The sequence below is a fragment of the Suillus bovinus genome, assembly GCF_016758785.1.
Source record: "Suillus bovinus strain UH-Sbo-P2 chromosome Unknown EDB93scaffold_197, whole genome shotgun sequence".
Classification (NCBI taxonomy): Eukaryota; Fungi; Basidiomycota; class Agaricomycetes; order Boletales; family Suillaceae; genus Suillus; species Suillus bovinus.
The window spans coordinates 18,792-30,848 of record NW_024542253.1 but is presented as its reverse complement, the minus strand read 5'-3'; the positions used below and the strand labels follow the sequence as shown (position 1 = coordinate 30,848).

At 46.0% G+C, this 12,057-nt stretch overlaps 3 protein-coding genes across 3 annotated transcripts; all 3 read left to right on the top strand.

The window, feature by feature from the left end:
- Nucleotides 1-3,258: 3,258 nt before the first annotated feature.
- EDB93DRAFT_1243843 (uncharacterized protein) lies at nt 3,259-6,727 on the top strand (the record flags this gene model as incomplete). The annotated part of the gene is made up of 12 exons (XM_041452194.1): nt 3,259-3,603; nt 3,655-3,810; nt 3,842-3,865; nt 3,921-4,292; nt 4,342-4,535; nt 4,589-4,754; nt 4,804-4,952; nt 5,002-5,399; nt 5,446-5,622; nt 5,666-5,813; nt 5,862-6,508; nt 6,591-6,727. The coding sequence occupies 12 exons, from the start codon at nt 3,259-3,261 to the stop codon at nt 6,725-6,727; spliced, it is 2,913 nt and encodes a 970-aa protein (XP_041300720.1).
- Nucleotides 6,728-8,685: 1,958 nt separating this feature from the next.
- Nucleotides 8,686-10,177, top strand: EDB93DRAFT_1097153 (uncharacterized protein; the record flags this gene model as incomplete). Its single annotated transcript, XM_041446859.1, has 4 exons — nt 8,686-8,788; nt 8,836-9,225; nt 9,273-9,655; nt 9,746-10,177. The coding sequence occupies 4 exons, from the start codon at nt 8,686-8,688 to the stop codon at nt 10,175-10,177; spliced, it is 1,308 nt and encodes a 435-aa protein (XP_041300719.1).
- An 81-nt stretch (nt 10,178-10,258) lies between these two features.
- Nucleotides 10,259-10,522, top strand: EDB93DRAFT_1073177 (uncharacterized protein; the record flags this gene model as incomplete). Its single annotated transcript, XM_041445006.1, has 2 exons — nt 10,259-10,315; nt 10,367-10,522. Coding segments are annotated over 2 exons (213 nt in total), but the record flags the coding sequence as incomplete, so codon positions are not given.
- Nucleotides 10,523-12,057: the final 1,535 nt, after the last annotated feature.

The window sequence follows — 12,057 nt, the reverse complement described above, 5'->3', positions numbered from 1 at the left end:
AGAACGGCACGTTCGGGCGAAAGTACCAACCTTGGAAGGTTGGGGACAAGGTGTGGCTATCTGCTGCGCATTTGATCACCCACTTCCCTTCAAAGAAACTCACACCAAAACGATACGGACCCTTTACCGTTAAACAGGTCCTTTCCCCTATCATGTTCACCCTCGAACTCCCTGCCACCTGGCGTGTTCATCCCACGTTCCATGCATCTGAATTATCCTCCTATCAGGAGACGGACGTGCATGGCCCGAACTATACTGAACCGCCACCGGACCTGATCGACGGGGAAGAACATTACGAAATAGAAGCGATCCTCCAACACAGGGGTACCGGAACGAAACACCAATACCTGGTCTCCTGGGTTGGCTACCCACCCTCTGAACAAACGTGGATCCCAGAGAAGGAACTGAAGTCCGCAGCGGAGATGCTCGAGGACTATAAGAAGAGACTCAAGCTGACAACAAAGCTCCTCAGTTGTTAACCAGCTACCATCATCTCCATGTCTACCACTTCGTCCAATGCCTCCTCCCTCTCCCTCGGTTCCACACCCTCTATCGTCGAACTCATCCACGAGTTCACCATTCCTTTCACGCAGACCCCAGACTCTCAGAAGGCATTCTGGGAGGCCGTTATTCTCGACGCGCAGTACGCGCTTCGACTCGATAGCTTTATTGACCGTACCAAAGACACAGTTCTCTTGGAGCTTGTCAATGCCTTTCGGGCAGTTGACACTATCACTTTCACAACCGGACCACACAGTATCCTTCCCCCCTAGCCCGATCACCCTGATACTCCGTCACGAAGGCCAAGAGGTCCCTCTTGAACCTTCTAGCATCTAGGAATTTCGGCGACATAGTCGCCAAGATAGAACAAGAAATCGCATACAACCAACCGCCTGTACAGGCATCCGTTGTCGAGCGTACTGCCAAGTGCAGTGCTCCAACTCCTCCTCCTGAACGATCCAACTTTATCCCCACCAACCTCACATCCTAAGAAATCGACAGAATGTTCGCAGAACACAAAGAAGAGCAGTACAGAATGATGACTAGCGACGAGCTCAAAGAACTCCGAGCTGCCATCATCAACGACGAGGTCGTAGCCAATGACCCGTTACCTGCTCCCTATAAAGGGAAGAAGAAGCACGAAGAAGAAAAGTCGAGTATGGAAACTCGGACACCACCCTGGAGAAAGACGAACGAAGAAGACAAACCGAGCTTGGAAGCTCGTCTTACCACTCCCCCTCCAGGGTTCACCTCTACCGATGACATACCGATATTATCCATCAGGTCACCTATCATCAGGGACGATACCCCTATCCCTGTCCCTCCACCCACACGTACCCCTCGACGAAGTCGCCGACTGAATACCGAGCGCATCCTTGCACTCGGATTACCCATCACTCGACATGTACCGGGCCAGGATCCCACTAGGCAACAGATACTTAACAATACGCACACTAGGACGACCCCACAACCCTACCAGTGCAACTTTAAGTGCAGGGTCTGCCACCAGTACGGCCACAAACAGAAACAATGCGAGCGATATTTTTGCCGCATTTGTGGACGGTTCGCCCCCGGACATCTCACCCCCTTCTGCCCTCGCCTTCATGGCAAGAAGATCCTTCGTCGAGGAATTTCCTCCGAAATGTTCTACACTGACATGTGTCAGTTAGAAGCAGCATACGATCACAATGCTGCACGACTTGAGCAAGATAGAGAAGAGAACGCGTTAGAAGCCATGGATGCACTCCGTGACCTTGACTGCGACCCCTCTTGGTATGACAACATGGATAACTGAACTCGTTGATTTCAGTCCTAGAAACTGGGGTAATGTTACAAGAACATCTAGACACTTGGGCCCCTACCATTTTTCTCCTAATCCTCCTCGTATCAGCCCTCGCGTCATACCCTTACCCCGACCTTACCCTTGTCATCCTTGTCATCCTCGCATTCCCTTTTGCTCTCTACCTGTCGCTTCAGCAGAGCCAGTACATCTGGCCGGATCCGTTTGCTGACGAAGCATACCCATGCTCCGTTCCACCACCTGACTGATCCTGTGGACAGTCCCCTTACCCTTACCATCTGGACGGTAACCTATGATATGATGCACGATGCATCCCCTTTGCCCTTTTCCCTTTTTTGATCTCTGACTCAGTGCGCAGTCGCACATGCAACTTATAGATAGCTCCACAGCTGCACGATCGTGCCCCTGCGCATTTCACTTCTTATCTCGACCTTTGACTCACTTTCTTATCTAGCATGTTCTGCCTCGCCCATGTCTCAACATGAACGTGCTTTCCTTTTATAGTTACACCCTTTACCAATTGCTTCTCTTGGTAGTATGAGTTATCACCCACTAATACGTCTCCTGTCCTCTATATAAACTCGCTACCATGTAACATATTCTCTAACTTGAATCTACTTGGTTCTTGACCTCCTACTCTCACCAGAGTGATCCTTTCTGCCTCGCCAGCAGTCTATATTCTATCTTCTTATCTGCTCCTCGCGGATAAGCCTATAGTCTCGATCTTTACTCATCGACTTCGTCAACAAGCAAAGCCCCTGTTAACTAGTCGGACTTCTGTCCTTCTAATTAATGACGATCCTTACGATTAACCTTCGGGTGTCGTAAGCCTAGGCCGATATAGCTTATCATTTCGCAACTGCGTGACATAAGCTACCCGATTTGGACATAGGCATCAAATCTTACTTGCCAAAGCCTCGCCAAGTAAGACCCCTAACCTTGGGCTAGCCCAAGGACATCCTCGACCGTTGACGACACAAGCTCTGTTTGAGCGTCGCCAACAGATACCACCCAAGTCGTAACATATACCAAGAGTCTGCTCGTCGACAACTGCTCAACCAAGGGGGATGTCACTATCATCGAAGATGCTATGTCAAAGGTTCAGCTCTTCGATGATATGATTCCCATGCAAGATCAAATACTAAATTTTTGTGGTATCTTGCCCAAGTGGCATGCTACAGACTCAGTCACACATTTCTTAAGACTGTACTTGCTTATTTAGAGGACATCTTGAGTCTGGTTTTGTTCGAAGAGGCTTCAGGACTTGCGGAGGCTCAGTTTTTGGGGGAGCTGTTATACCAGAAAGGCGTTAGGATTTGATTGATGTATGTAATGTTATTTTTGTAATGTGGTGTGCACACTGTCAACAGCCCAAACAGCACACAACACAAAAACACCTTGCCAGCTGTGAACATTTGAACCCCCATATTTTGCCCATATTGTTTTCATTTTTCTCTATGGTAAACTACAGAAACAGGTGTCGCACTGAGCTCGAGCGATACTGTCAGGAATTTTATGCTCATAACAGGGCAGCACAGCATCTAGCAAACGACATCTTGGAAGCAAACGGTGCCAAGGAACAGCAAAGGCATGCTAGCTTTGAGCAGAATTCGACTGGTCACCTTTCTGTATCCACGGCCTACTATACAGTGTCTGATTCATCAAAACAATGCTGGGAAGAAGACATGGTAGTTGACTATTCAACTATCGATGAGTTTGATTATTCCAATATCCAACCTAACACTGATGACTATTTCAACAAAATTTCTGAGGAGCCCATCAGACAGAAACGAACAGCAGGGGTACTATTGTTGCCTGATGATTTGTTTAAATCTGACTGTTGATTTTCATAGGATGATCCTTTGTGTGTTTGGCATTCTGACACTGAACTTTTTCTCGAAGAATTCATTCGTTTGGAGGGCCGTGGAAGTGACACTCAGGATACCTGCTGCTGCAGCAGTGATGAATCACCATTGTATAGATGCAGGGATTGCCATGGTACTGAACTTGTGTGTCGTCAATGTGTTCTACACACACCAGTGGCAACTATTTCACCGAATTGAGGTATGTCAAATTTTTATTCAACTCTCTGATAACATATTTACAAGATGTGTTGCAGTATTGGAATAGTTCTTTCTTTCAAAGGACATCACTTAAGTCTCTTGGCCTACACATTCAACTCGGACATCGCATTGGCATTCGATGCAACAACCCAATTCCCGCTTCCAACAATGATTTTGTCGTCATTGATGTCAATGGTGTCCATGTCATTGGGCTGGATTTCTGTAGATGCGAAGTTGCTCATCCTCACGTCACCCAACTTTTACGAGTCCGCTTGTTTCCTGCAACAACCGTCAGGCCCAAGACCGCTGCGACTTTCTGTGCACTCGAATACTTTCAAATCCTATCTTTTGAGTCAAAGTCATCTGCCCTCCAGTTTTATCACACTATTGTACGTTTGACCGACAATACAGGCATCCACATTCCCAAGGTATGTTTGATTCAAGCTTATCTACCAGAAAACTAATAAGTAAATTCAGGATCACTATGAATCTCTTCTATGCATGATGCGTGAATGGTGTTTCTTGAAGCAAATGAAACAGTTTGGCCAGGGACATCATCCTGAAAGCATGACTTCCATGCAACCTGGTGCATGTGTGGTGCTGTGTCCAGCTTTCCCCCATCCTGGAAAGAACTTGCCTGATGAGTGGGTAAATGCTCCACCTGAGTCAAAGTGAGTTTTTAATAGGTTCATTGGTTTTGTTCCTTACAAGTTTTTGTTTGCAGATTCTTATACACACTTTTTGTAGCAATCAATGCCAATTTACGACTAGCTCGGCATAATGTTTCGTCAGACACTGTCGATCCTGGACTCAATCACAGTTACACATTTTTTGTTGAAGAGACAGCATTCAAGTCTTTTCTCAATTTGCATGAATGCATAATTCAAGAGGTGAGTTGTAACTATTGAAGAAGGATGATTGTTGACAGAGTTTACTTAGAAAAGCACATGTTCGAGCCACAACACAGTCAATATGGCTGATACAAAGGCGTCCCGTGGTCTTGCAGCAACAGGAGCTGGTACCATTGACTGCGCACAACATGACTTCAAATGTCCGAACTCAGTCTGTGACTTACAGAAAGGTGAAAGGTAAGCTTTTGCGCAGAACGTGTGGTATATGTCTTAAACCAATTCACAGGTACATCAATATGGATTACATGTTTTTTTCTAGCATGCTGTTGGCATCTACCCTCCAAGTCATCAATATTTCCTATGACATTGCATGCCAATGGAGCAAAAAACTCTGGACACGCATGTCTGTATTCCCTCAGCAGTACCACCTGGATCACAACTCCAAAACTATCACCTTTCTGGTTCCAAAGTTCCACCTCCCTGCATACATCTTAAGCTGTCAGACAACATACTTGTTCAATTTCATCAAGGGGGTCGGGAGAACTGACAGCGAAGCACCGGAACGTGGATGGGCTGATATCAACCCAGTCGCCACTAGTACTCGCAAGATGGGTCCTGGCTCAAGGTGTGACACCCTCGACAACCACTTCAACGACTGGAATTGGAAAAAAGTGTGCTTAATGGGTATGTCATGCAGCTGCAACTCATTCCTCTAATCCATTAAATTTAGGTAAAACTCTTACATGCAAGGTCAAGGCTGCCTTGCCTGAGTGTCTTGAATGCACCCGTGACTTAAATGAGTTTGAGGCGGCACTTGATCCCACCCAGTTAGCTTCTTGGAAGTGCGACATTGAGGCTTGGGAGTCCGACCATTCCCAACCAAATCCCTTCGAACTCAAGGTCACTAGTAAGTTTTTTCTATGTGTGTGATTATAACTATTCTAATTAAGTACTTCAAGCTGTCACCCAAGCATCAGTTTGTTTAGCATTGTCAAAAGCTGAAAGCGATGAAATGGAATGTGGCACAATTATGTCTCTCCATGATGACATATCACTGTCAATGCTCATTTCGTCAGGGTTGGAACTCAAAGATCAGCAGTAAGTCAATCATTCTTTGTTTTTCCAATTGTTCTCAACATATACCAGGCAGCATCTTGAGTTTGAAGGCCATAACATTGGACAACACCCCACAGATTCTCAGCAGGCAACTCTCTTACAATGCATCAATTCCCTCCGCCAACACATTTACATGTGGTCGTGTGTGCAACTGCTGTATATGCCATGCGTGTCACGGCTGTGTTTGTCTGACAACATTGCTATGGAACTCAGAGTCCATAACATCAATCTACTTCTCCCCTTGGCAATACCTACTAGTCTACCCTGTGAGCACCGCTTGCTGGAGTTCAAGTGGGTTTTATGGGAAGCACAGGCAAACAATGCTATAAACAACATTCGCAATGTTCTCAATTTGAAGTACCACCTATACAAGCACAAGGACATGTTTATTCGAGGCCAACACGCAAATACTCAAGCAACTGGCATGATCAACAATGCCGACAATCGAATTGACACCCTCGCTGCCAAGTATAATGCAGCAAGGGATGCGCTCATCAAGCTGGCACCAAGGTTACAGAAGAACGATGAGTGGCAACTCACTCTCAAGCCACTTGATCGCACAAAGGATGCTGTTCCTTTGACACAAGATGATGGGACCACTGTTGGCCAGCAACAAGTGTCTTGGATTTGGAAGATGCCCGGTGTCTCCAACAATGCTGAATATGGCCTACAGGACTGTGAGTATGAGTAATTTAAATGTTTTTGCTAATTAATCTGTCACAGCTTTGTGTGTTGAATGGTGTAAGGCCAGGGCATGAGCACATCAATGGGAAGAAGAAGTGCAAATGAAGATAGCTATCTGGTGGGAGGCGCAGAGCTCACAGCGTGTTTTCGGGTTGTCTGAGGCTGCGGAAGGCGCAGCTGCATATGCACATCGCCAGGCATCGCTGCGGTGAAGGTTAGCTTCCCATTTCAAGTGTATATAGGAGGGTATTTAATCCTGCTAACATACTATCGTTTGTTTTTGCTATGTTTTTGCTATGTTTTTGCTATGTTTTGCAATTCATTTCTTGTGCTTCAAACATCTTAATTTAGGAACTAATATTTGCAATGACACAATGACATCTTCAATTCCCTGATTGTCTAGGTCACTTCAGTCACTGAGAAGATCTGAATCGTGAAATGCAATCAAGCTGCAAGATCATGATCGTGTCTATAAGCGGACAGGTGTTACGACTTGGATGGTATCTGTTGGCGACGCTCAAACAGAGCTTGTGTCGTCAACGGTCTGTGGACGTCCTTGGGCTAGCCCAAGGTTAGGGGTCGTACTTGGCGGGTCTTCGGCAAGTACGATTTAACACCTATGTCCAAATCGGGTAGCTTATGTCACGCGGGTGCGAGACGATAAGCTATATTGGCCTAGGCTTACGACACCCGAAGGTTAATCGTAAGGATCGTCGTTAATTAGAAGGACAGAAGTCCGACTAGTTAACAGGGGCTTTGCTCGTCGACGAAGTCAATGAGTAAAGGTCGAGACTATAGGCTTATCCGCGATGAGCAGATAAGAAGATAGAATATAGACTGCTGGCGAGGCAGAAAGGATCACTCTGGTGAGAGTAGGAGGTCAAGAACCAAGTAGATTCAAGTTAGGGAATATAGTACATGGTAGCGAGTTTATATAGAGGACAGGGAACGTATTAGTGGATGATACTCGTACTACCGGGAGAGGCAATTGATAAAGGGTAAGACCATAACAGGAAGGCACGTTCGGTCTAGGTAGAACGTGCTAGATAAGAAAGTGAGTCGAAGATCGGACTAAGAAGTGAAACGCGCAGGGGCACGATCGTGCAACTGCGGATCTAAGTATAAGTCGCATGTGCGACTGCGCACCGAGTCAGAGATCCAGAAAGGGAACGGGGCAAAGGGGATGCGTCGTGCATCATGTCATAGGTTACCGTCCAGACGGTAAGGGCAAGGGGACTGTCCGCATGATCAGTCAGGTGGTGAAACAGAGCACGGGTATGCTTTGTCAGCGAAAGGATCCGGCCAAATGTACTGGCTTTGCTGAAGCGACAGGTAGAGGGCGAAAGGGAATGCGAAGATGACGAGGATGACAAGGGTAAGGTCGGGGTAAGGGTATGATGCGAGGGCTGATACAAGGAGGATTAGGAGAAAAATAGTAGGGGCCCAAGCGTCTAGATGTTCTTGTAACAACAGGATGTATAGTACTGGTACATGATGATATATCATTATGGCCTGCAGTGGCCCGTGGTAAGCCAACACCACTGATATAACATGGTCAGGTGTTAATCAATGTAATTGATATATCATTCCCCCAGGGTATTGTGTGCATGGACACAGGGCCAACCCTTGGAAAGGCTCAAGGAAGTCATATCTGCATGTGCCACTCTCAAATGTGCAGGGAAATGGACGACTTTGACATGTTTGTTCTTTGACTGTAAGTCCTCACTCACAGTCTCACACACCAGCCATGATGTTAATATGTCATTAGGATTCTCATCTATTGATGTTTTTAGCTATTGAGGAGCTGACGTCCCAATGGTTGCATCAACAGGAATCTCAACTTTCAATCTGGGCTCATAAGCATCTTCACACCACATGTAGTATCTTATTAATTAGTCTTTAAGACGCTCCTGCTCGTCTGAAGAAAGAACTCAACACGATTCTAAGTCTGCAAGCCGATCTTGATAATTCGAGCAGAGCACTGCAGGCCACAAGGGTCATTATTGCGAAACAGTCACACTCTAATGACACACACGAGGCTCTAGAGAGCCTTGAGAGAGGTCACAATTGCTTGATGAACAAAGTTGAAGCTCTATATGTGTCTCTTCACAGCCACAACAATTTCCCCGAGCTTCAGGGAATTGACCTTGAGTTTGTTCGCATCCTGTTGATGGCATGCGACCTCAAAATAAATATCCACAAATGTGCCATAGCCAGCTTCTTCGAGTGGGATAAATTAGATCAGGCCATTGGCAGTGCTCAACAAGTGTTAGGTAAGATGTCCCCCTTCAGCCCCCTTCTCATTGTTAATATCCCTCAGGAACAATACTCCATCAACAGACAAGGAAGGCAATCACCAAACGCCAACCCGCTCTCATGACAGCCATCAGAAAATTTAATTCATACTGTGAACAGTTAGATTTGCTCTATGATCCATCTTGCGCGATTCCGTTACCCACTCCCCTTTCCACCAAACTTACTGAATTACATGCTGATCCCACACTAATGGAGGATGTGTGGATCGCACCATCCATTGGAGAAGTACCACGGTGGTTAGATGATACTGACGTTAGAGATGGCATCTGCGCTCTTCTTAAACGCGATCGCTGCAGGGAAGAACAGGTACGACTTGGCACTGAAGCTGATAACCTTTGTCGATTTTTTGGACAAGAGCTTGCAGCACTCGAACTTGCTCTTTGCATCCCAGAATGTAGGTGAATGATTTCAAACAGTCTTCTTTTCTGATGAAGTCGCTAGGTGAGCCTTTTACGGCTACCCTGCAACAGTGCCGGTCTAACTTTCTTCAGCTTCAATCCCACTGGAGCAATGCACTGGTGTCATTGTTACGGTTCGCCACTCATGTTAAAGAAGCAGTAGATATTGCCGTTACCATTTCAGGAGGCTCTCAGACCACCGCCCTTCATTGGATCACTACTACAAGTCTCACTGCACTTGAACTTGATGGTGAAGATGAACTGGTCTCTGCTGACCTCAACAATCCCCCACAGATGGACTCCGAACAAGCCACACTCACAGATGTTCTGGAGCAAGAGATGGCTATGTTGGATGTGGACAACACTGCTGAGGTGAATGACATAGGCTATGACATTAAAGCAACCATCATGTGGGAGCTTCCTAAGGTCTTGTTAAATCTAAATTAATATCACACTACTGATTCTATTTGATGCTAGGACCTACTAGTTGATAATTTCAGTGTCCAAATTCCAGAGCGAGACGTAATCATCCCTGACACTCTTGTCACACAAATTCGACCTCCACACAATGGATTCCCTGATCAAGTGTTTGATCCAAAAGACATCAATTTGCTCCGCTCTCCTACAGCGTGCCTTAATGATGTTTGTATCAACAGCTGTGCTGCTCTACTCTACTCTGAACTAAAATCACCAATGCTCTCTTGCGCAATATTTTCTACCCATGACCTCCCACGCATCCATTACAATGCGCCCGACGACATCCTTTGGTGCAATATTTCGTGGACACATTACTGGGAGAAGGATGTATGGGTCCTGCCAATACACCAGCCCTCCGGCTCAATTGGACATTGGGTAATTTGTGTGATTCACAAGTTCAACAAGGAATTACTCCTCTTTGATAGCCTTGGTGAGAAAAAACCTTGGAAAAACAATGTCAAAGTAAGCTAATATTCATGTGACTGAATCCTTTGCTGACTACGGAGAAGGACATTATGAGATTAATTGATCAGTTGGTTATATTGGCAAAAAAAACACAGCCATGACATTCCAACTGATCTCCAGGGATGGGTTGCACAACCTCTCAATGTGAGTTTCATTTTTAACATCAATTAACCGCTTTGGTGAAATACATTGCAGATCCACTGTCTCCAGAATAACAGTTACAACTGCGGTGTCTGGGTTTTAGCAGCACTCAGTGCTGTACTCCATGAGCGGCATGTTTCAGGACTGCAGGAGGATGACATTGTTCATATGCGCCATTATCTCTTCACTCTTACTCTTTCTCTACCGCCAGCTGTGTAATAACAAATGTCATAATATAATTCAAACTTCTATCTACACATATGGATTTTCTCCTCTAGTTAACTGATCCTCCTCCTGTTGATAGTTCAAGATCTTCCTCACTTGCCACTGCTGATAACATTCTGCCATGGCCTTGTGTCTCGCACATGCCCGCAAGGTTGTGACATGTGCGTGAAGGTCATTCCAGCCATCGAGCAATACTTTTCATGCCTTCTGGATCTCCTTCATGATACTAGCAATACCACTACCTCCGGCATTAAACATGGCTGCAAGATGAATGCAAGACACCCTTAACCAATGCAACTGATATCTGTGCATGACATCCAGCAGGTTCTGAGTGAACTGTTCTTCATCTGGTGTCGCAAGACAGGCCAATATTCAATGCCAAGTCCACTCAACACCCTCTTCTCAACCTACCCAGTCTACTGACTTGTTGCCTTCTCTTGTCGATGGTCATGATGGAGCCATGAGCTGCGACACATCTTTGCTTACACTCCCACCCACGAACAGTCGTCACCCCTCTCCCACGCTACCCTATCCTGTAGATTGTCAGGATGGAGCAGCAAGCAGCAATTTGTCTTTGCTTACACTCCCAATGGGAAGCAGCAACTCATCGTCGCTCCCACTTCCAAACTCCCATCATACCTCTCCCTTTTCTGCAGGTGCTGCAAGCAGCCACACAACATGCCACCCCTCACTATTTGTAGGTGATCCTGCTTCACAACACCCTGCACAGCTCGACGACCTCTTTTATGCGAGCATAGAGTCACAGCCTGGCTGGTCATGCCAAGATGCTTCCGATGCCTTTGATTCTACTATGCTGCTCTCAGACCAAGTACCGGGAATGACCGCTAAAGATGAGGAATCTAAACTGTGGGGAAAGTTGGTGCTAAGCTAAGCAAATACAGATAGACTTGGGCGCAAGTGAAATCATCGTCCCAAGGGCAGCTAACTGAGTAAAGGAAACCTCTCTTTGTAAAAAGAGGGACACCAAACAACTAATGAAGTACTAAGTCTAAGTAACGCATGAAGCAGAAATGATGCAATGTGCAGAAAGCAAATGTGCGAGTGCGAAAGGTGAAGGTCGAGGTGCGCAATGTGAAGGTAGCATGCACGAGCGAAGGCAAGAGACAAGTGAGTGAGAGAAACGAGAGAGAGACAAGACAAGACAAGACAAGACAAGTCTTAACACCCCAACTAAGGTTAGCTGATGCTAAAGCGGAGTCTGAGAACCGAAGCACACAACTTTGGATAGTCACTTGCAAACAACAAGTAAAATTCTTAGCATCTAGAGACACAGAGAAAGTGGGCAGAAAATTGACCTCGAAAATAGAGTAAAGAGATAGTATATGTAAAGATGGCTAAGTGCCGCTAGGTGCACAGGTCTGATGTAGTGAGCCAAGTAAGCTAAATATAGTACATGTGATAGGTAATAGGGTCTCAGCTGCACGCATAGCACTAGGCCGAGAATTAGCGACGGAAACAATTAGTTAAAATGGGAATATAGTGCGAAAATGCACCAATGG